Source organism: Carettochelys insculpta, chromosome 5 (assembly GCF_033958435.1).
Source record: "Carettochelys insculpta isolate YL-2023 chromosome 5, ASM3395843v1, whole genome shotgun sequence".
Classification (NCBI taxonomy): domain Eukaryota; kingdom Metazoa; phylum Chordata; order Testudines; family Carettochelyidae; genus Carettochelys; species Carettochelys insculpta.
In genome coordinates, this window is record NC_134141.1 from 26,082,179 (window position 1) to 26,103,198 (window position 21,020).

The following is a 21,020-nucleotide window of genomic DNA, read 5'->3' on the forward strand; positions in this document are numbered from 1 at the left end:
CAACACTTTCACTGCGTGCTGGGCTCTTAGAATACATTTAGGGGTAAATTACAGCTAAAAAAACAGCACAGAACACTGAGGGACCACAGGAAGCTTGACCACACCCATGGTAAATGGTTGTCCAGCTAATTAAAGTCATGCTGGATTACGGATGTCGCCAGACAAGAGAATGCTGGACTACAGAGGTTCAACCTGTATTAAGTTTTAAAATGTGCAAATGGCAACACCATCCTTGGGACATTAATACATATTAGCAAATCAGGCAGATATCCATTTTTAGTTGTCTAGTGATTCTCAGCTTCTCCCATACTAGAACCCTAGTCCCATTAAATCATATGGAAAGGGCCATGTCACAGACACCTCTTTGTAACCCTCTATTCCTTGCATTAGGATTAACAGCCTCCAGGCTTTTCCAACCAGAGAGACAACATGAAGCAACACTGTACAGTGGGCAGGGCAGCAGAATGGGACTCGGGAAGCCTAGGCTCTAGTCCCAGCTCTACAACTCATCTGATGTGTGTCTTTGAACAAAGTCACAGTGCCTCATTTTCCCCACCTGTACAAATGGCGACAATGGTATTTGCTGTGCTTGGCAAAACATTTGAGATCTATGGTTTAGTAATGTGATCCAAGAGCTATGCTGAGCATAAAATTGAGGTGGGACTCCAAGTGAAAACCCAGTATCCCCTGTGTTATACCAACTGAAGAGGCTGCTCTCAGATGTATCTGGCAGGAGTTGTTTTAAAGTGAAGCTGTTTTTTTCTAGATCAGTGGTTCTGAAATTGTGGGTCACAACTCTTTTTTAATGGGACTGTCAGGGCTGGCTTAGACCTGCAGGGATCTGTGGCTAAAGCCTGAGCCCCACTACATGTGGCTAAAACCAGTACCTCTGGGTTTCAGCTCTAGCAGCAGGACTCAGGTTCCAGGTCCTATGCCTGCAGGTCCCCTGCCTGAAGCCCTTGGGCTTTGGCTGGGGTCCTCTCACAATCTAAGCTGGTGAGGTTCAGGGTTTGACTTTGCTCCTCCCCTCAACCTGGGCCAGCCGGGTTCAAACTTCCCTCACCCTCCTGGGGTGGTGTAGTACTTTTTGTTATTGGAAGGGGGTGTAATACAGTGAAGTGTGAGAACCCCTAGTCTAGATGTTTATATGTTCACACAGACACACACACAATGTCCCTTCTTACTACTCTCAACTTCCTATTCTTGGCTCTGCACCTCTCTTAACTCCAATCTAGTTCTTGGTGGTTCTCCTCTCCAACACTTCTTTTTTCTCCTTACCCCAATTCCTCCTTGTTTGGTCTATTTTTCACTTCTCCTCAGTTCCATGTTCCCAGTGGTTCTGCCCCTCTCCTTCTTCAGACCACTAGTGATTGGGCCATGTCTCCATTCTGCTTCTCCTCTGGCATGGCGGCACATGGGGCAGCTCCTGATTCTTTCCTCTAGGGGAGCAGTGGCTGCTTCAGGGGCCTTATATTCGTGCTGGGGTAGAATTTACAAACTGAGTCCATAAAAAGAGAGGATGAGAAAATGTAAGTGATACTAGCATGTAACTTACCTACAATAAGGTAATTTATTATGGCACTTGTTTATGGTATCTTGGCAGGCAAAATATTCAGGATTTTTCTTGTTTAATGTGTTTCCCTCTATTTCTCTGACTCAAAGGATGAAATAACCGTTCATCAGCTAATCAAAATATCTATCTAACAACTATATAAGAACTTATTTCTTTAGCCAGCACATTTATTTTCTGGGTGTAGTACAGTTCGTGCCTAACGGCAATAAAACCCATTCATCAAAATAAACTCTTGTATCTGCTAACGGTTGTCTCGCTCTTTTAAATGCCTTTGATTTCTTCTTTGGCTATTAATAGAAAGAGATATGACCAAAGGGTGATTATTGCTGCATTCTTATTGAATATTTTAAATTACACAGCTGAAGGAATTTAAATGCTGCAATAACACAGACTGTGTTGCATAAACCTCAGGCCTGTGACAAAAACAGTATCAAATTAATGAGAAGTAAATTAATGTATAGAGTGATAATATTGAACTCAGAGAATTAATCTGGTCTGTTTTGCATTTCTGGCACCATTTGAAACCATTTATTTTGATTAACAGAATACAATAATCATTTGCTTTAAAAGCAATGTAAAAAGTAGTCAAACAGCACCACCTGGAGCAAGAATATTTAACACAGCCATGTCAATGTCTGCACTGATCTTCTCTCCTTTGGAAAAAAAAGAAGAGGCTTAATTTGTCTTCACCTCACTATCCTGCTCCCTCTGGTGTGCAGAGGTGAAAAGCAATGAGACCAGCTCATGCTAATTCAGTAACTGGTATCAGTTCTTCCATGTCATCTTAATTAGGTGCCTGTATTTGGGTGTGCAATTTTAGGCACTTAAATTCAAAAATGTTAGCCTCAGACTTCCTGTAAATCTGGTTTCCTGGGCCAGCTTCTGATCTGTATCTAGGGAAATCCAGAATTACTCCATATTCTGTATTTATATAGGTGTACCCAAAATCAGACTGTAGTGCCCTCTCTGTAAAATAAGGACAATATCTACTAGTGCATTAGGAAGTTAAACTTTCAAACAAATGAATGTACACCAGCTGTAGGGATCAGTAAGACATCTTTCTTAAGCCATGTCTACAAGAGAAGCCTCTGTTGACAGAAGTCACTGTCGGAGGGGATTTCCTGGCAAAATTTCTGTGTAGACACAATCTGTCGACAGACAAGCAGATGAAAAAGCAATCCACTCTGTTGACAGAGATCAGCCAGACTGTCTGGCCCTCTCTCAACCGAACAGCTGAGTGGAAGCTCTGCAGACCAGGCTGCCCGGTGAAGCAGAAGCCCTCTCTGTCAACAAAGGGCCCTGGAGCGGCTACATCTCTGTTCTGTTGACAGAACACTGTCAAGAGAGGTGTGACACCTGAACAGAGAAAGGTATAATGCTGCCAGCAGATGTGATGGGTTTTGTCAACGCACTGTCGACAAAGCACATTTTGCGTGTAGACACTCCGTAGTTTTTCCCCAACAAAAAAACAGTTGTGCCAGGAATAGCCTCTCATAGCCTTAGTGCGCTGTGATTCTTCAGAGACCAATTTTGGATGGCTGCTACCACTCTTAGTGCAGAAATTCATTCCATGCAAAGAGCCACAGACTAATTCATAACACCTTGCTACCTTCCTCCTCCATTTATACTTTGTTACCTACAGATGGCCTTTAAGTTAAAAGTAAGGTCTAGAGATTGCTATATTGCTCCGATTTTTTGTATTTGTGCGTTTGACAGTAGTTTGGTGCATTATCCCCGGTGCATAGAACTAGTGTAAGGCCCTTGTAGGAGCTGCATATGGGGGAGGGGCAGGGGGCATAGATGGAGCAGTTGCACAGGACTGTTTGAGCATCCCACAAAAGTTGTTGGTAGAGGTCAGTCTCCACATGTACCTTGCATAGCAGACAGGCATGGAAGGCTGGAATAACTATGAGCTATGAGACTGATGTGAAGGGAGATCAAGTGACTCAGGGAAACAGCAGCTTTTGTTTCAACAAAGACTACCAGCTTCCCACCTGTTGGCTGCAATCTGTCTCTTCCTCCTTGTGCACTGTGAGAGCAGCTGGAAGAAGGAGGTGTTGTGAAGTCTGCCTGGGACAGTCCCCAAGCACTTGTAGCAGCACTGCATAGGCCCAAGCAGGGTCTTTCCTTGCTGCAGCAGCTGCTGCATTTGGAGCAGCAACAGGCATACTCTGAAAGACTGAAAGTTGTTAACAAGCACAGCAGACCTCACCATCTGGACCAAACTGCACAATATGTTGTCTGCTCCACAATGTAACCACTCTCAGTACAGCAGTGCACCGCAACCAGGGTGCTGTGGCACACTGGCATGCCAGAAAGCGGCGCTTAGTGTACCTCAGATGCACATGCAGGGAGTGCCATCCGCCACTCTGTATGTGCTCCCCACCGCTTGGTGCGAGAAGCACATGGTGGCAGCATCGTGTTAGAATGTGGGGGATGGGCCTGGCTGTGGGGGAGGGATTGGGTTTAGAGTGAGGAGCTGGGGATGCCCGGTTCTGGTGGAGGAGCGGGGTATTGGGTTATATATACTGGGTGTGCCATGAAATTATAACAGGTGCTGAAGTGTGCCATGAGGTGATAAGGGTTGCTGAGCACTGCAGTACAGGAGCATCACACCACTGGGCACAGCGCCACCTGAGAGCAAGTGTGAGCTGTATTCCAAAGGGTTCATTCAGTGCAGAATTGGGAATTTTGCATCCCCTACTGCCCAGGCCTGCAGCCGAGCTGCACATCCTTTCTAATTTCTGCAATGTGTTTGTATCAGTTTACACTGACAAGCCATTCACACAAGGAAATGGGTGCGATGTTATTTACAATACAGGAAACCTTGGCATGCTCTCTTAAAAAGGGGCTCCAACAGCTGACAAGCTCAGGGCTGTAACCAAGGCAGGGCAGCCACTCATGCCACAAAACTTCAGGGGCAGCAATATGATGAAAGAACGGTAGGGGGAGTAATTTGCACTTGCTTGTCCCAGGTGCCATCCAAAACCAGACACTGAAATTCTTCAGCCAAAATATGGCTGTCAGAATACTCCTGTGTCTGATTTAAAATGCAACCAGATAAATATCAACATGTGTAAATGGTCTGACTGGAATTTCCCCTCATTGCTCATCTTTGAAGCCTGGGAAGGAGCCATCTAATAATATGAGAAAACGCTAAAACAAGCAATGGACTCAATAATTATTATTAATATTATCACAATAACGCTCCCTTCAAAATGATCATACTTTGCATAGTTTATGGTCATAACATATTAAGATATCACAGAAAGTTGTGACTATAATTAACACAAAAACTATGCAGTGATTTAGATACAAAGAGATATGAGTCATAAGGTTCCTCTGGGCATGCATTTCCATTAAACCCCTCTCAGCTTACTGCACCGTTCCATTAGGTAAAGCTCCGCACCGATTTATGTGGGGCCTTTGCATAAAGATGTCAGTTCAGCAAAGCCAAAACTCATCCAAGTCAGTGGGAAGATTAAATCAAAGTATGTGCTTAAATGCTTTCTTAGATCAGGACAAGAGAGACTTATGATGTGTCCCAGCATTACTAATAACAATTATAAATATCAGAGAGGTAACCGTGTCAGTCTGTAGCTTCGAGAGCAACAAGAAGTCTTGTGGCACCTTATCACATTGAGCAGGTCATCAAATTAATACTACCACTAGAGGGCAGCAAATAACTGGTTTGCTGTGACGTTTTCTACCTCAAACAGGAGAGTGAAGAGGAAACAAAAACGTAGACTAGCGATTTTCAAAACAACATAGTCGGTAGAATAAACACTCATTTGTGCCAGATCCTGCTCCGCTGAAGAGAGCCCAAAGTTCCCACTGAGCAAGAGGCCACTTGTTATGTTATGAATCTTTTTTTCTGTTTTGGTATAAATAAAACACTACCATTAACAAATAGTATCTGTCCAATTGCTCTGGATGGAGAGCTTTAGCCTTGGACAAACTGAGCAAACTGCTTTCAAATTAGAGAAACTCCATCTTGTGCAAAAATTAGCAATAAACAAGAATAAATTATTTTCAGAGGTTTACAATCGTCTTGGGTTTAACTGGCATTTTGTAAAGATGCAATAAGTTAGCATTACTTGCTTACTGGGCTAGAAATAATGATGATTTTGCACAAGTAGGTTTCTAGGCAAGGATTTAACATTAATGGCATGTTGGGCTGCATTAGTAGGAGCACTGCCAGCAGATCAAGGAAAGTGATTATTCTTCTCTGTCTGGCACTAGGTATGCATACCGATAGGTCGGTGGAAGTTGGAGGTGCTGTGAAAGTGGCGGGACAAACGGGTCGCTGCCCGGCCGTGTGGCACTGTTCCGTGCCAGGCGGAGAGGGCCCTCAGCCCAGCAGTAACTCCCGAGGAAGCTTTGAAGCGCTTGTAGATGCCCCCACCCGCCGGCTCCAGCGCACGCCGCTTTCCTTTGCCTTCGTCCACAGCTGGCTGAAACCCGCGGAAAGACACTCCCCGCTTCGTGGCTCGATGGACTTTGGCTTAGCCCTAGAGACCCGCGGTTCATTCCAGTGATTCGACTCCGATCGGTCATATGTCTCTCTGTTTCGAGCTGACTTAAAGGAAATGTCCCTTTGGCTGCGGCTACGGCAGCGCCCTCCTTTCAGAAGGGGCGTGTAACAAGCAAGCTGGGAAGATGCTCAGGAGGCGCTTTATGAATATGCAATGCCCCATTAGCATAACAGCCCCGTGCAAGCTTGCAAAGCTCAGCTTTGCCAACGCACGCCGCCCGTGTAGCCTGGGGCCTTCCAAACGGACACGCCCCCTCCCCACCGACTTCGAAAGCCCCTTCTTCCTAAAACCAAACAGGAATAAGAGGCTTTGGAAGTCGGAGGCTGGGGGAGAGTGTCCTTTGGAAAGGCCCCCACTCCACAGGGGCAGCGCGCCCTTGGAAAGCTGCGCTTCCGAAGCGGGCGGCTGCTATTATGCTAATAAGGCACTGCGTATTCAGAGGCACTTCATTAGCATATTCCCAACTCCTTCATTGCCTCGCCCCTTCCAAAAGAAGGGACTAGTGTAGAGGGAGCCTCTGTGCTTTAAATAGGGCTGCAGCTCCCTGCACCTTGTCAACGTTGTAGTGTCTATATGGTTTAAATTCGTAGATTAAAGAGGACTCGACCAGGGCAAAGGGGGGTGTTCATGCAATTGTCGGGGAGTCCAAACTGGCGTGCGTTTTAAACACTCCTCCCTCGCTTCCTTCTCCTTCCGTCCCCCCAAAAAACGAAAGAAAAAGCCCCCGCCCCCACCCGTTCTGTCAACCCAGGAGTGCTCTGTCCGAAGAGTTCGTTCCTATTGGCTGCGTCTATACGTGCATTCCTCTTTTAAACAGGAATGCAAATGCGGGGAATCAAAAATGCGGAGAGGCACTGATTTACATATCTCATACTCATTTGCATAATCTCTTTTCGAAAGAAATTCTTTGGAACGGGAAAAAAAGCAGTATGGGTGGGGTCTTCCGCAAATAAACCCCATCTTCGAAAGCACTCTTCTTCCTGAAACAAAATACAAAGAAGGGTTCTTTGGAGGATGGGGTTTATTTCCCAAAGAGCCCCACCTATACTGCTCGTTTCCTTTCGAAAGAATCTCCTGTAAAAGATTATGCAAATAAAGCACGGTATATGTAAATCAGTGCATTATTTGCATTTTTCATTTCCCTCATTTGCATTCCGCTTTGGAAAGAGGCATGCAAGTGTACACACAGCCACTGACTTGAAAGGGGGCTGGAGCGAACCCTGTTTCGGAGAGGAAGGGAACTCCCTTGCTGGGGCGGTTGGAAGCGCTCTGGCCTCGGACAGAGCGGGAAGCAGGTTTGCGAGGCGGAGCCGATCCGGGTCTAGTATAAATACAAAATTAGAAACTTCAGCCCAGATGCAAGGCTCGGCCTCCTCCCCCGGGCAGGGGCTGGACGTCAGCCCAGCCCCGCGGGCTCGCCTCGCGTCAGGCGTTCATCCTGCCGAGCACCGCTTTGGGCCGGCTCCTGCTCTCCTGAACCGGCACGGACTCGGGGCCGCAGCGGTGTATTGCTGGTTTGCTTCATTTCCAACGTCTCGGCTCCCGCTGCGCAGCCTGCCAGGGCTCCTTAGCCGCGGCTCCCTTTCTCGTGCGCTCGAAAGCGCGGTGCAGAGGGGGAGCTGCGATCCGGTGTCACTGCGGCTCCTGGCTGCAGCGAAGAGTTGGGGTGAGAGCCCGCTACAAAGCGAGCGAGCCCGGGGCAGTGGCAGGCAGAGCCACACAGCGGCCAGGAGCCCTGACATGTACCCCGAGAGGTGACGGCACGTGTGACGCCCCCAGCTCCGCGTGCGGGGCAGCGCCACCGGGCCAAGCAGATCGGCGGCGGGGGGGGGAGTGGGGGCTAGTTTCGATGCGGTCTTATCGCCTTTGCTGGCACCGGCCGCAGCCTCATGAGGCGCCGGAACAACAAGACGTGCGGAAAAAAAAACCGAGCCGACCTCAGAGCTGGGGGAATTACCCACCGCGGGGGCAGCGCAAAGGGAGCCTGGAATCGAGGCCTTTGCAACACTGCGGGCAGGGACCTCCCCGGGGAACTGGACTCGCGGCTCCAGGGCAATGGTCTAACCCCGCCCACGCGCCTGCCTTGGACGCCTTGTAACTCCAAGGCATTTCCCCCAGGGCTTTGCCTCCTGGCGCCGGGGAGTTGGAAATTACCCCCCCCCCCCCCGCAGGGAGGGTCACAAACGAACCCATTCGCCTGCCGCTGAGAACGGGAGGAACCAGCGGCGGGCGCGGGCTTGCCTCTTCGTCTCTGGCTTCCAGCGGTTTCCTAGGGCGCCTGGTACTACTGCAGTCCCACAGTTCTCATTGCCTACTGGGGGAGGAGAGTGACAGGCGTCACCCCGCTCTACGGGTGGGGTTGTGCTCCCTTTGAAACAAGCTGCAGCCCGGCTGGTATTTAAATGTGAGACCCCGGCGAAACGGCCTTGCAGCGGAATAACAGGGGAGGAAAAACACCCTACTGGTAGGAGAAGTCCTGGCGCACCTTCTCGACTAACATATTTTGGAGCATAAGCTTTGGTGAGCAAAGACCCGCTTTTTCATACCCACCCAGGAAAGCTTATGCTTCAAAATGTTAGTCTAGAAGGTACCACAGGACTTCTTGTTGCTTTTGAAGTTCCAGACAAACCCATCTACCTCGCTACTACTTCTTTACTGGTATGCTAAACACTACGGCAGTCTATCGACAGACCTGAGACAGAAAAGATTTCTCGACAAAACCTCTGTGCACAGAGTGCAGCCACACACAGAAATCAAAACATCTGCAACACTAGAAACGCCTGAATCTCGGTAGAGTAACTTTGCAGTATCACTTTTTTGCCCCTATTAAAAACATGACAGCCAAACGGTTTTTGCGTAGGAAGCGAGCCAGCCCCCCTTAACTATGTAAGAGGAGCAGACATTGCACGGGGCCACCCTAGTAACTGACTCCCAAAAAAGGAAGGCCAAAGAGTTGGTCGGTTTTTATTTAGCCCTTACACAAATTTGATTAACGTTCTTCCCCCAGCCTCCCAATACAGACCCCAGGTAACAAACAGCTGCCACGTCCAGTTATAGGGAAGCCCCGCGGCAGGACGAAACAGGCTCCAGGACGCTCCACCACTGGGCAAGTTAAAAAGTTCGCCCTTTGAGGGAGAAAGGGAAACGCCTCCTGCCTGGAGGCAGCGCCCCGCGTTTGCACAAGGGTCTTCCCTTCTGTAAACACGGCACAGGCCAGGCGTCCGCCTTACGCGGGCCTTGGCTGCGGGACAGCTACGCAGCAGGGGCTGCGGGGTGAGGAACCGCCCTTAGCCATCGGAGGGCCCGGCCCGCTGCAAGCCCGGCGTGGTGGGTCAGTTTCAGCTCGCAGTAGCTCCATGACGCTCGCCCCCAAGGAGACGGGTGGGGGAGGCCGGACCACGCAGGAGTCCCCCGCACCCAGATCCAGGCCGGCAAAGGCTGGGGCGGTGCCCGGGCCGGGCAGATGAGCTGTCCGCGGCAATGAGGCCTCTGCCAGGAAGTCCGCGTTGGGGTGGGTTGGCAGCTGCATGCCGGGCCACCCCCCTCGGCGCTAGAAGGCGGCGGCCGCTCCCCCAGCAGCCGGGCCCGCTCCGGGGGACAGCAGCCTGGCGGGGCCCGGCCCGGGCTGGCAGCCTAGTAGTGCCACCTCGCCGGGGCTGGGCCGGAGGAAGCGGGCGCCCTTCCCGGCCGCCGGGGCGCAGCAGGCGGCGTGCCAGGGCCAGCGAGGGGTGGTCAGGCCGAGCAGAGCGGCGGGCAGCAGCGCGGGGCCGCACGACCAGGAGGGGGCAGCGGGCGGCGGGCGGGGGCCCGGCTCGCTGCCCAGCAGGAGGCTCTGGATGCTGAAGGAGCAGCCGCGGCCGGGGGCAGAGGCCGGCTCCCGCAGCAGCAGCACACCCAGCGGCAGGGCGCAGCCGGCCGGCCTCCGCCGGGCCAAGGGGCAGGCAGATGGCCCGGCGCGCGGCAGGGCGCAGGGCTGGCAGAGCTGGGTCGGGGCCGGGCGCTTGAAGCGCCGGCGGCGGCGCAGGAAGCTGCCGTGGTCGAACATGCCCCGCGCGGCCGGGTCCAGGCCCCAGTAGCTGCCCTTGCCCGGGCGGCCCGGCTCCCGCGGCAGCTTGACGAAGCAGTCGTTGAGCGAGAGGTTGTGGCGGATGCTGTTCTGCCAGGCGGGGAAGCGGCGGCCGTAATAGGGGAAGCGGCCGCGGATGAAGGCGCAGATGCCGCTCAGCGGCAGCTTCTGCTGCGGGCTCTGCAGGATGGCCATGGCGATGAGCGCGATGTAGGAGTAGGGAGGCTTGCCCTCGGGCTCCCCCTGCCGGCCGGGCAGCGCCAGCTCCTCCTCCCCGTCAGAGCCCGGCGCGCCCGCCCGCTGCTGGTGGGAGGCTGGCTCGGCCGCCGGCCGCCGCATGGAGCCTTTTCTCACCGTGTGGCTGGGGCGGCCGTGCCCGCGTCCTTCTTATACGCTCCCCACTAAGCGGGGAGGGGGCGGCCGGTCCCAGCTGCGGCCCAATGGGCTCAGCGCTGGAGCGAGCTCCCCAGGAGCAGGGCGCGGAGCCCTGGGGCGGGGGCGCGCAGCTGGGGAAGGGAGATCTCGGCCGCTCCCGGTGCAGCGGGGGCGAGGCGGGCGGCTGCCGGGATTGCTCCTGAGCAGCCTCTGGCAGCCGGTGCGCTGGGGCGAAGGGCGACGCTCTAGCCGGGGTCGCGGCCGGGCCGTTTGCTGGGCTCGCCGCTCAGCGCCGCGCGGCTGTAGTCAGTCGGTGGCGAGCAGCCGCTGTTACGCCGCACTAACTGCAGTGTGGACGGCCCGGGGGGAGTGGGGACAGGGGGTGGCTCCACTTCCAGTGCGCAGCGCTGAAACCCAGCGCTGAGCACCCGCTTAGTTTAAACCCTCGGATTTCCTGCCGCGGAAGAGCAGCCGAGCAGCTCTGCGGCCGGCTCAACGCGCCGGAATCCATCTCCGCCCGCAGGGCAGAGAAGACGCTGACAGCCGCGCGGGGGCGCAGTGGCAACGGGCGGGGCGGGGCGCAGCGCGCGGGAGCGAACCGCGCACTGGAGGCTGAGGCGTGCAGGGCCCTGGGCAGGTTTGGAGGCGGGCGCGGAGAAGCGGAGGCGCCTCTGGCGCTTGGAAAAGTTCCCGCTTCCCTGCTAGGCCTGAGCGCCGCTGGAAACGGCGCGGGGAGCGAAGCAGGTGGGCTGCGCGTTACACGGGCGGCTCCGCTTGGTCTCTGCAACTTCAGCCGCTTTGCAGGTGGGGCCGGCCAGGAGAGTGACCGGCGGCGGGAAGGCACCGCCCCCCGGGGTTACTACACTGACTCCCCCGGCCGTAGACCGCACCTGATACCGCTGAGAGCGCTCCCGGCTGCGGTAGGATGGAGACCCGTCCGAGCCCTTCGGCCCTTTTCCCCTCTGCTCGCAGCCCAGGAAACCCGGGGCCAGCCGCACTTTACCGGGCAGTACAAAAGCCAAGCGGTATTGCCCGCGGGCGAGGCAGCGTTTGCCCCAACCCGCAAAAGTCACTGCAGTTTATGTGCACCCGCACAGCTTTCGCTCCGGCTCCTCGGCTGCAGGAACTGCCCTGATCTTTCGTGTGTCCGAACCCCGGCTTGCCCTGTTCTCTCCCTCGTATTTATTCCAGGCCACTCTCGCCAGTGTTCAACGGACAAAAAAAGGAAACAGTTCATCCAGGCCAAGCGACCCATGCATATGAAGGGAGCAAATCCCCTGCGGAGAAGAGAGACAGGTAAGGACTAACCGAGTGAATGTTCTATACTAGTCTGTTGAGGAGTGGCCTAGCTTATGGTAGCACGATCACTAACATCTCCCATAAGACAAACTACACGGGGGAAACATTTCCAGTGGTTCCTTAGATAGGTATAAAAGATTACCAGAACTGAAGTCACTGGGCAACTGCTGTTACAGCCACAATAAGTTAAGGAAGAAGGGGACAAAAACCAACTCAATGTTTGAAGTAATTGTGTCGTGTAACCCCCGGACTGCAACTGGTTACATTTGGATTCCTGGAGCTGAGGTTGAAACCTCCACCCTGGGACTCTTGCAGGGCCACCACTAATGAAAAGTAAATAGGCAGCTTATAAGCAGCAGACGAGTAAGGAGCATAAGTGTAGCTCTTTAAAGACTAACAAAATGATTTATTGGGTGATGAGCGTTCGTGGGCCAAACCCACTTCAGATAGATTGCTACATTTCTGCTGTTGTTTTGTTGGCATACAGACTAACAGGGCTACCTCTCTGTTACTATTCAGCAGATAAAAGTGTAACTCTAGGATAAAGGGTCGATCTTCTCCCTCTTCCACTAGCTTCCGCAAAGAAAAGTAAAACCCCCACTTATAAAGGGAAAAAGATAAGCAGCTGTTAAATCAATGGCAGGTGGAAAATAGCCTCCTTTAGCCAGGAGGCAGGGGTGGATGTGGTTTCCTAGCTTAAACACAGTTTCTCCCCCATGGTTGCATGATAATGTACCAGACAGCTGAAGTAAGAGACCAGGCTGCTCCTTGCTTTCCCTCTGTGGGGTACAATTAAACACCCTTGTTCCTGGATCATTTTCCTAAGAATTGGACCCTCCCAGGAGTGCCTTATGGGAAGCTGCTAATCCATGCAGTGTCTAGCACGTTAGAGCATTCACCATACTTGGGTTCTGGACACCAATAGATTCTAGGACCTGTAGAGATGCTGAAGAGGAGACTGACTACTCTAAAGTACAAGCCACCTTACTTCAACGTTTTAGCTCTCCAAAACCTGAAGGTTTCTTCAGCCTGAGCTCACCATCAAAGCACAGGGAGGCAAAACAGATTTTTTTCCCTTTAGCCAGGCAAGATTTTTTTCAAGGTGAACAATTATGTTAAGCAAGTCCTGGCAAAATAAAACATCACCCACTGATATAGCAGATTCTTGATCACCACCCCGGGAACTTTTCCCAACTTTGGGTTAGAAGAAACAACCACTTTTTTCCTTCAGGGAAAATTGTGTGATCATTGGAATGCACTGAGGGTGACAATCCTGCATTTCTTTCTTACCCACACAACTTGCTTTGACTCCAGCTGCAGTCTAGGGGGGAGCTTCAGGGTTACCTGGTAATTAGGTGTCCCTTGATACTGCCTATTCCTCCTCTGGATTCAAACTGTTTGGAGAAGCAGACAGGGACTAGTGTTCAAACTCTTCCCCAGGTTTGTAACTAGAGGGATACAGTCCCACCAACAGCAATTCTGGGCCCCACTGCAGAACAGTCGTTGGATTGCTAGTGGTACCTAGTCATCTGCCAGCTGCACAACTGGCACAGTCTTCTGGCATGACCAGGGCTACTCTGGAAAAAAAAAAATGAAGCAGCTGCCAAAACACAAGCATGCTACGGACTTTCGCAGTTTACAAAAGTATCAGTCTTGCAGGCATATGTTGTGCACACATAGCTCAGCTTTAAGTTGCTAAACAAATCTACGAGTCAAGAGAAATAGGCATGCTCTCATGGGAAATATCAATATAGTATTTTCTGATGCTGGAAAGGAAGGAAAGGGGAGTATAAAGCATCTATTCAGGCTTACACAATTTCTCTGAACAGTAACATAAGTAATAAACAAACGGTCCTGTGGCACCTTATAGACTAACAGAAAAGTTTTGAGCATGAGCTTTCGTGAGCACAGACTCACTTCATCAGATGCTGGTCTTGGAAATCTGCAGGGCCAGATATAAATAAACCAGAGCAAGGGTCGGGATAAAAAGGCTTATTTATACCTGGCCCTGCAGATTTCCAAGACCAGCATCTGATGAAGTGAGTCTGTGCTCACGAAAGCTCATGCTCAAAAGTTTTCTGTTAGTCTATAAGGTGCCACATGACCCTTTGTTGCTGTTACAGATCCAGACTAACACGGCTACCCCTCCGATAAGTAAAGTGAGACACAACAAACAAAACCTCAACCTCACATATGAAGGGAATTAAAATATCACGTGACAGGTATTTTAAATGAGTGTTTAGGCACTGCACTGTGAAACAGATGGGTAAAAGCGAGCAAAATTCTCCTAGTTTCACATTTGTGTGTGTGTGTGTCTCTGTGGCTCAATTCAGAATAGAAGCCCTGGAGTATACTCATGCATGGGTTCAGAATTTGCAGACAGACCCTTTCTTCAAAAAGAGCTTGCAAATTAAGGTCTTCATCCTCCACAACACCTAAATACCACAACTAGTGCTTGCTACTTATGAGTCAGTGGAGGCACTTTGGAGAGCCAGAACTATATTAGATAGCAAAGATCCGGTCTTAATGGTTTCCAGTACTTCTCCCCAAACAAATTTTAAAACTTCATGGAAATCACATCTGGAATCCAACTCTATCTAATTGAAAGGCCAAACAAACAAGATCTATGGTAAAGTTCTTCCACTTTTAACAATTTACCTCAATTAGTAACAGTACATTAAGAAATAAGTAAGATTACATTAAGATTGCATTTCTCAGATATTTACAAAATTCCAAAACAATTACATGAATCCTTTTCTTTCTTACCTTATCCCATTAACATCATTTATGTAAGCTTTTTTTTTAAATATAATCATGCATATGTCATGAGCTAGGCCTCTTCACCATGTGCTTTTGCTTCAGTATTCATTCACTTAAGCCCCAATCCTGCAAATACATATAGATGGGAGCCCTCCAAATGCACAACTGTTTGCAGAATCAGTATTTAAAGAGAAAATAATGTAAAAGCAGCTTCTTAAAGTGACACCAATCAAAATAAAATCATTGATTTTTTTTTTAAACTTTAGATTGCTGTACTTTATAGGATAACTGTCATGGATCCACATCCTCACATGCCCCAAAATGCCAGCACCTAGTCAGAAACCTTGGCTCTCCTCCCCCTTAATGCAGCCAGCTCTCCCCAGCCCCTTCTCCCCTCAGTCCTGTGCTGTCCACTTTTCCCAGCCAGGGCTTGGTGAGTTCTGTTTGTCCCAAGTACCAGCAGCTGCAGTCCATCTGGGGCTGACAACCCCAATTCCCTCCTCTCTGTTTCCGTCTGAGCCAGTATAGTACATGCTTTTTGTTTGAACCTATATAGGCTTTTCCCAAATTGGAAAATGAATGATCCAAAATTGGGCAATTCAAGAAAAGGTTTGATTAGCTCCGAATGTATTAGCATCTTCTTCGACCACAGTCCCTTTATAAGGTAAAATATCTAAAGGCAAAGGCACAAAGGGTGAAGATCAAGGCTGCAAAAAATAAGGGAGAAATGTGGACAATGTATATTTTCCATTCATTTGGAAAACTGGGCTTGTGTGTGCACGTGCACACACAAAAAAATCCAGTCGAATTGCATACATTGTCCATGAACAGGAAGCAGTAGTAGATGTTTAACTAAAGCAAATAAGAAAAAGTATTAAACAGTTCATAACTGGAGACTTAATATTTGATATTTTTCAGGAGTGATCTGGCAAGAGAGAACATGTCTGAGCTAATTACATCCCACCTGAAGCTACAAGGAGGGTCTCTTACTGGATACAGTCTTTCACACTATCCTGAGTCAAACCAGATGAAGGCTATTGTAAGTGAAGGATCAATAAGCAAGATTCTCCTTACTATATTTAATTATTTGGAAATTAACTGTATTTCCTTAAAATTATTGTATTCCATTACATACAAAAGAAAACACTTGCTATTATCATGAGACTGTTCCTCTCAAAGGATAATCTTATCTTGTTTTTATCGGAGCATTAAAGTTAATGCAGTGTTCATGAAAGATGCCATAACTACAGTATTGAAAACTGAAGTGCTATTTGTCCACAGGCAGATATTGCAGAGGGAAATGCACAACAAATTTTCCTAGGGGGACCATTCAATATATCTCAATATTGACTTAGAAGATCTATTTATTCAGGTGACAGATGTTAAATTTTCATATCCATTCTGCTTTTGGACTCTGTGGCTTCCTGACAGTTTTGCAACTTGTTAAGATTGTTGGCAGTATGAGAGGTGACTAGTCAGAGGTCTGTCATGGCAGCCCCACCCAAAGAGGGCTAGAGGAGCTGGCTGAGCAAACCCATGCCTTATGACTGGCACATGTGAGCCCCAGAGCAGAGGAGTTACATCAGGTAGCTGGGGGTGCAGGAAAGGGGGGAGCCGGAAGGCACTGTAACTGTATAACCAGAGGGGTTTCTGTGATCGACTGTATATAGAAGGTGGTGGGACTTGACACATAATAAATGAACAGGTGCCTGGAACTGAAGTAGTCTCCACTGAGTTTGTAGACAGAACAGGAGCCTGGGGCCCAGGAATGTGAGATGTCCCGCTAGAAGATATAAACAGCTGTCATTTAGGAAGTGGACTGAGATCACCAATTTGTTCCACATATACCACTGAACAACCGTCAGCTATCAAAACTTCTATATCCTATTACAAGTCTTCTGAACTAGCTGTTTTCAGAATTTGTTTTGAGGGAAATTAGATAAAGAAATGCATGGAATTTGAAAACAGACACACCCTTGGTAAAATTCCAAAATGGTAAAATTTTACACTTACCTAAATTCTTAATGCTTACTGCTAGGAAATTCAATGAACACTTTTCTGTGCTGATAGAAAGCAGCATGTTGTTTTCAGAGTCTGAAGCATGAAAGCTTTTTCATTACACTGTGAAAATCCCATATGCTTTAACATTCACACAAATATCAAAGGATGCACTAAAGCAACAGCCTCAATTCTACATACTATTTATTGGGTGAGATATAACCTTTTGAAAGTTAACATTTTTTACACAGTCCTATATATATGAACTTTATTTTGCATACTTATTTTATATCTCCTCCCACAACTCTTAAATATAGTTCTTCTCAGGAGTCATACAAAACTGGAGAAATAATCTAATTTTGTGAGGAACATAGATGCAAACCTCATTTTAAGTTCCCTTCACAGCAATAATATACACTGCTAGGAGGGGAAAAAAGTCCAACTCTCCAAAAAAAAAGCCAAGAAATTTCATGGAACATCCCAGGTAATACAACAGAAAATGACCTGGATAGAAGACTCCAACATTAACAGGGTCATAACCTTAAAGATTTAAGAGGTCCTCTACAGGTCTCAGTTCTGCAAAATGTGATCAAAGGCTGTAGTTATGTTTCCTCTACATTATCATTACCTAACAACTTTGTACATCTGTCAAAAAAGTATCTTTAGTTTTACTTATACAATCATTTAAAAAGTTAATTTTAAAAAGTAATTTATCATCTTTACTCTGAGACTCCTAAAGTGTGGGGAATAGTAATGAGTTAAACAACATGATTACCCTGACTTTTTTTTAAAAAACTATAATTGCCTTACTGAAAATCTGTGATGGATTTAAATTATTAATTTTTTTTAAAAGAACCAACAGGATGGGGCACTGGCCTCAGAATTGCTTTGGATGCTCTACAATTCTCTATTGTATGTGCACCATATATCTTTAATCATAAGACTATAGGACCCATACACTTAACATCAGAAAAATGTATCCATAACTATCAAAACAAAAAGCAGTCAAGTAGCACTTTAAAGACTAGCAAAATAGTTTATTAGGTGAGCTTTCGTGGGACAGACCCACTTCTTCAGACCATATCCAGACCAGAACAGACTCAATATTTAAGACACAGAGAACCAAAAACAGTAAGCAAGGAGGACAAATCAGAAAAAGATAATCAAGGTGAGCAAACCAGAGAGTGGAGGGGTGGCGGGGGAAGAACAAGAATTAGATTGAGTCCAGTATGCAGACGAGCCCCTATAGTGGCCATCTAATTCTTGTTCTTCCCCCCCACCCCTCCACTCTCTGATTTGCTCATCACCTTGATTATCTTTTTCTGATTTGTCCTCCTTGCTTACTGTTTTTGGTTCTGTGTGTCTTAAATATTGAGTCTGTTCTGGTCTGGATATGGTCTGAAGAAGTGGGTCTGTCCCACGAAAGCTCACCTAATAAACTATTTTGCTAGTCTTTAAAGTGCTACTTGACTGCTTTTTGTTTTGATAGTGTATAGACTAGCACGTCTTACTCTCTGTTACTATCCATAACTGTATGTGAATACTCGTGATATTAGTCCAGGTTCAGTCTCTCTAATCCAGTAGTCTCTCATCCAGCACACTCTCGTTTGGCAACATCCATAGTCTGGCAAGGATTTTAGTTAGCTGGGTATCCACTTACAATGGGTGTGGCCAAGTTTCTCACAGTCCCATAAAGTTTATTTACAGCCACCAGTCCTGGCTCTCTGTGTTCGGTGTTGTTATTTAGCTCTAATTTATCTCTAAATGTCTTCCAAGAGCCCAGTAAGCAGCAGAAGTGTTTTTACTGCTGCGAAACAATACTGACCTCTTGTGATCCGGCATATTCTCTCGTTTGGAACCAGTCACGTCCCAAGGGTGCCAGACTAGAAAAGCTCAAACAGTACTATACCATTTAAACACAAGCCAAAATCTTAGAAACACTTATTTACTCTATTTTATTCTGTATTATAAAAGCATAAGTTTGAACAATAGATGACTTGGCTTTCGTAACACAGTAACATGAGATTCAGAGATTAAGTTATATGCAGTGCAAGAACAAAATGAAGTTACTGTATTGCACGTCATCCAGTCTGTTATAAAGGTAGCTTTATTAAGGACATATTTTTCTTTTTCTTTGTGGTGTGATGTCAACTGATTTCCTGTTTCTCTGTCATAAAAGCTATAAATACTTGTTTAAGGATATCCTTATCCAAGTTCCTGCCTGTAAAGAGAACAAAATTAATTATGAGTATTTTCCAGGACATCCCAAAAATTCCATACATAAATGAAAACCTACAATCATACAAACACCTGTTACATACTAATTAGGTAAAATGTGGGTTTATTTTAATGATCACAAGTTGCAGCTTTAAGGTGTAGATTTCCAAACAGGCTACAATAAAATAAGAAAAATGGATATGAAATGCTAGATTAATTTTCATTAAAATTTCAGAGTCAGAGTTGAGTTTAGATAAAAACAAGCGTGGAGTTTCAACATTTTCAAAAGAAAACATGACATCAGCCTTAAAGATGTCATACATCTAAAATGGTATTACCATTTTTTCCTTATGGAAATTATCAAACCTTTGATTACAATAATTCCCACAATCATGTTTTTTAATCCTACATTTTTTAAATTACATATATGCAAGCTTGGAGGGACTAGATTTTTTTTTAATTGATAAATGTTGGTAAAGTCAGTGTGTGACACTCACAAACCAACAAACTATTTCCATCAATGATCACAATTTACAAATAGGCAAAGGAAAAAAGAGTGCAAATGAAACCTTAAAAGTTTGATGTAAGGGTATTTACTTGTGTATATTTTGACAGGTGATGCTGACAATTTGTGTTTTAACTGCTATGAAATTTTCCAATTTTGAATATCCGTGACTAGTCATTAAATATTGTCTGACCCCCTTTTCTCCATCATGTCTTACAATTGTGAAAACTTAAAACTGATAAAGCTAGAGTAATTTCATAAAACTATGAAATTTAATTTTAAAAATTATAACTGAATTGTGCTAATCCTACATATAATATATAAACATACATATGCACACATTTTAAATTACATGGATTCCACAGATGCATATAATATATGGACCTATTTACTTTGTTTTACTTATTGAAGAATTATAGTCTGACTTTGGTCAGCTGCTTTCAATACAGGCAAAACTAAGAAATGTGTAGTTTCCACTTACCTATTAGAACCAATCTGTTTATTCTTTCATCATCCTCTTTCCAGGTTACCATGGTCTCTTCTACATCATACAGTTCATGCACCCCTTGAACAATCACTTGGTGAGATCTGTCTTTAATAGATACCAAACCCTGATCATGAGAACAGTTATTGTTAGTATCACAATAGACCACAGGGACTGCAATCTGAACAGTACCCACATTGTGCTGGGCACTGTAGTGATCGAACATAATTTGGATATAAGACAACACAGACCTGCAGGTTTAACAAAAATGAGGGGGAAAGGCAGATGAGGGTAATGCTGGGCAGACTGTTACATATTTTAGCTGGTGCAAATTATTTTTTTCTGATTCAACTGGAAAGTTGCTAGGATTTTAAATTTTTAACCTCTGTATTTCAATTTTTTAAAAGCTGCGTCAATACAACATATAAATGAATGAGAAAAGCACACCATTTCCTGTCACACGAGGTAGATGGTATACTACACAGCTTCCTAGTTATAGATAATTGTGATTGAGTTGTTGATGCCTTCAGCTTTCTCCTATTCTAAAACAATGACATGTGAATGTGTGTGACTGTCAACATTTTAAAAAGATTCAACAGCATAAGTGATTAGAACCAACACAATGAGACTGACTGAGTGACAAAAATCTGTGTTGGGACTGTCTATTGACACTGCATAGAAAACCATGTACAACTTTCTAGTTATGCACCTTTCTGATTATCTAATATATTCTGTATCTCTCCAGGATGAAGGGAGAGATTTTAGAGTGTGTGTATATATATTTGCATACACACACAGAGTAGGATCTTGTCTGTCAGTTCCCCCTGAAATCCTAAATTCTGTTAGCCAAATTAACTGGTGTTAAGATGCATATAGTGTCAAATAGGATTATAACCTCCAGTGGTATACAAGCAAAAAGGGACAAACTATGGCACTCGTCTTAGAATTGACTGGGATACATCTGCATGGAATCCAATTTATTTAGTGAGGCTTAGTGCATGAGGCCTACCTTATACATTTTGCTTTGATTCAAAGTGCTCAGTAAATATGGAGAAAAATACAGAACATATATTGGGATTGAGGTGGGGGGCAAGGCAAGGTGGCTGCTGGGCTAGGGGGCCTAAGGCAGGGAACCTCCCTATTCCAGCAAATTCTCTTCTTTTGGTACCAGTCAGGTCCCAGCCATGAGGGACCAGGGAGGTGCAACC

General features: G+C 46.9%; 1 protein-coding gene and 1 long non-coding RNA gene across 4 annotated transcripts in view; one reads left to right on the top strand and one right to left on the bottom strand.

Annotated features, from left to right (window-relative positions):
* Nucleotides 1–15,636: 15,636 nt before the first annotated feature.
* Nucleotides 15,637–21,020, top strand: part of LOC142013445 (uncharacterized) — a 28,023-nt gene continuing 22,639 nt past the window's right edge. Inside the window, exon 1 of the long non-coding RNA XR_012645643.1 lies at nt 15,637–15,647. This is a non-coding gene — a long non-coding RNA (uncharacterized LOC142013445). The remainder of the gene's footprint in view (nt 15,648–21,020) is intronic.
* LOC142013444 (zinc-regulated GTPase metalloprotein activator 1A-like) overlaps nt 18,081–21,020 on the bottom strand; it is a 35,533-nt gene continuing 32,593 nt past the window's right edge. For all 3 annotated transcript variants that reach the window (XM_074994815.1, XM_074994816.1, XM_074994817.1), the window contains 2 exons: nt 19,810–19,939; nt 18,081–18,827 (listed from right to left, as the gene is read on the bottom strand). In XM_074994815.1, the coding sequence (XP_074850916.1) occupies nt 18,754–18,827; nt 19,810–19,939 (204 nt within the window). In that variant the 3' untranslated portion in view covers nt 18,081–18,753. The remainder of the gene's footprint in view (nt 18,828–19,809; nt 19,940–21,020) is intronic.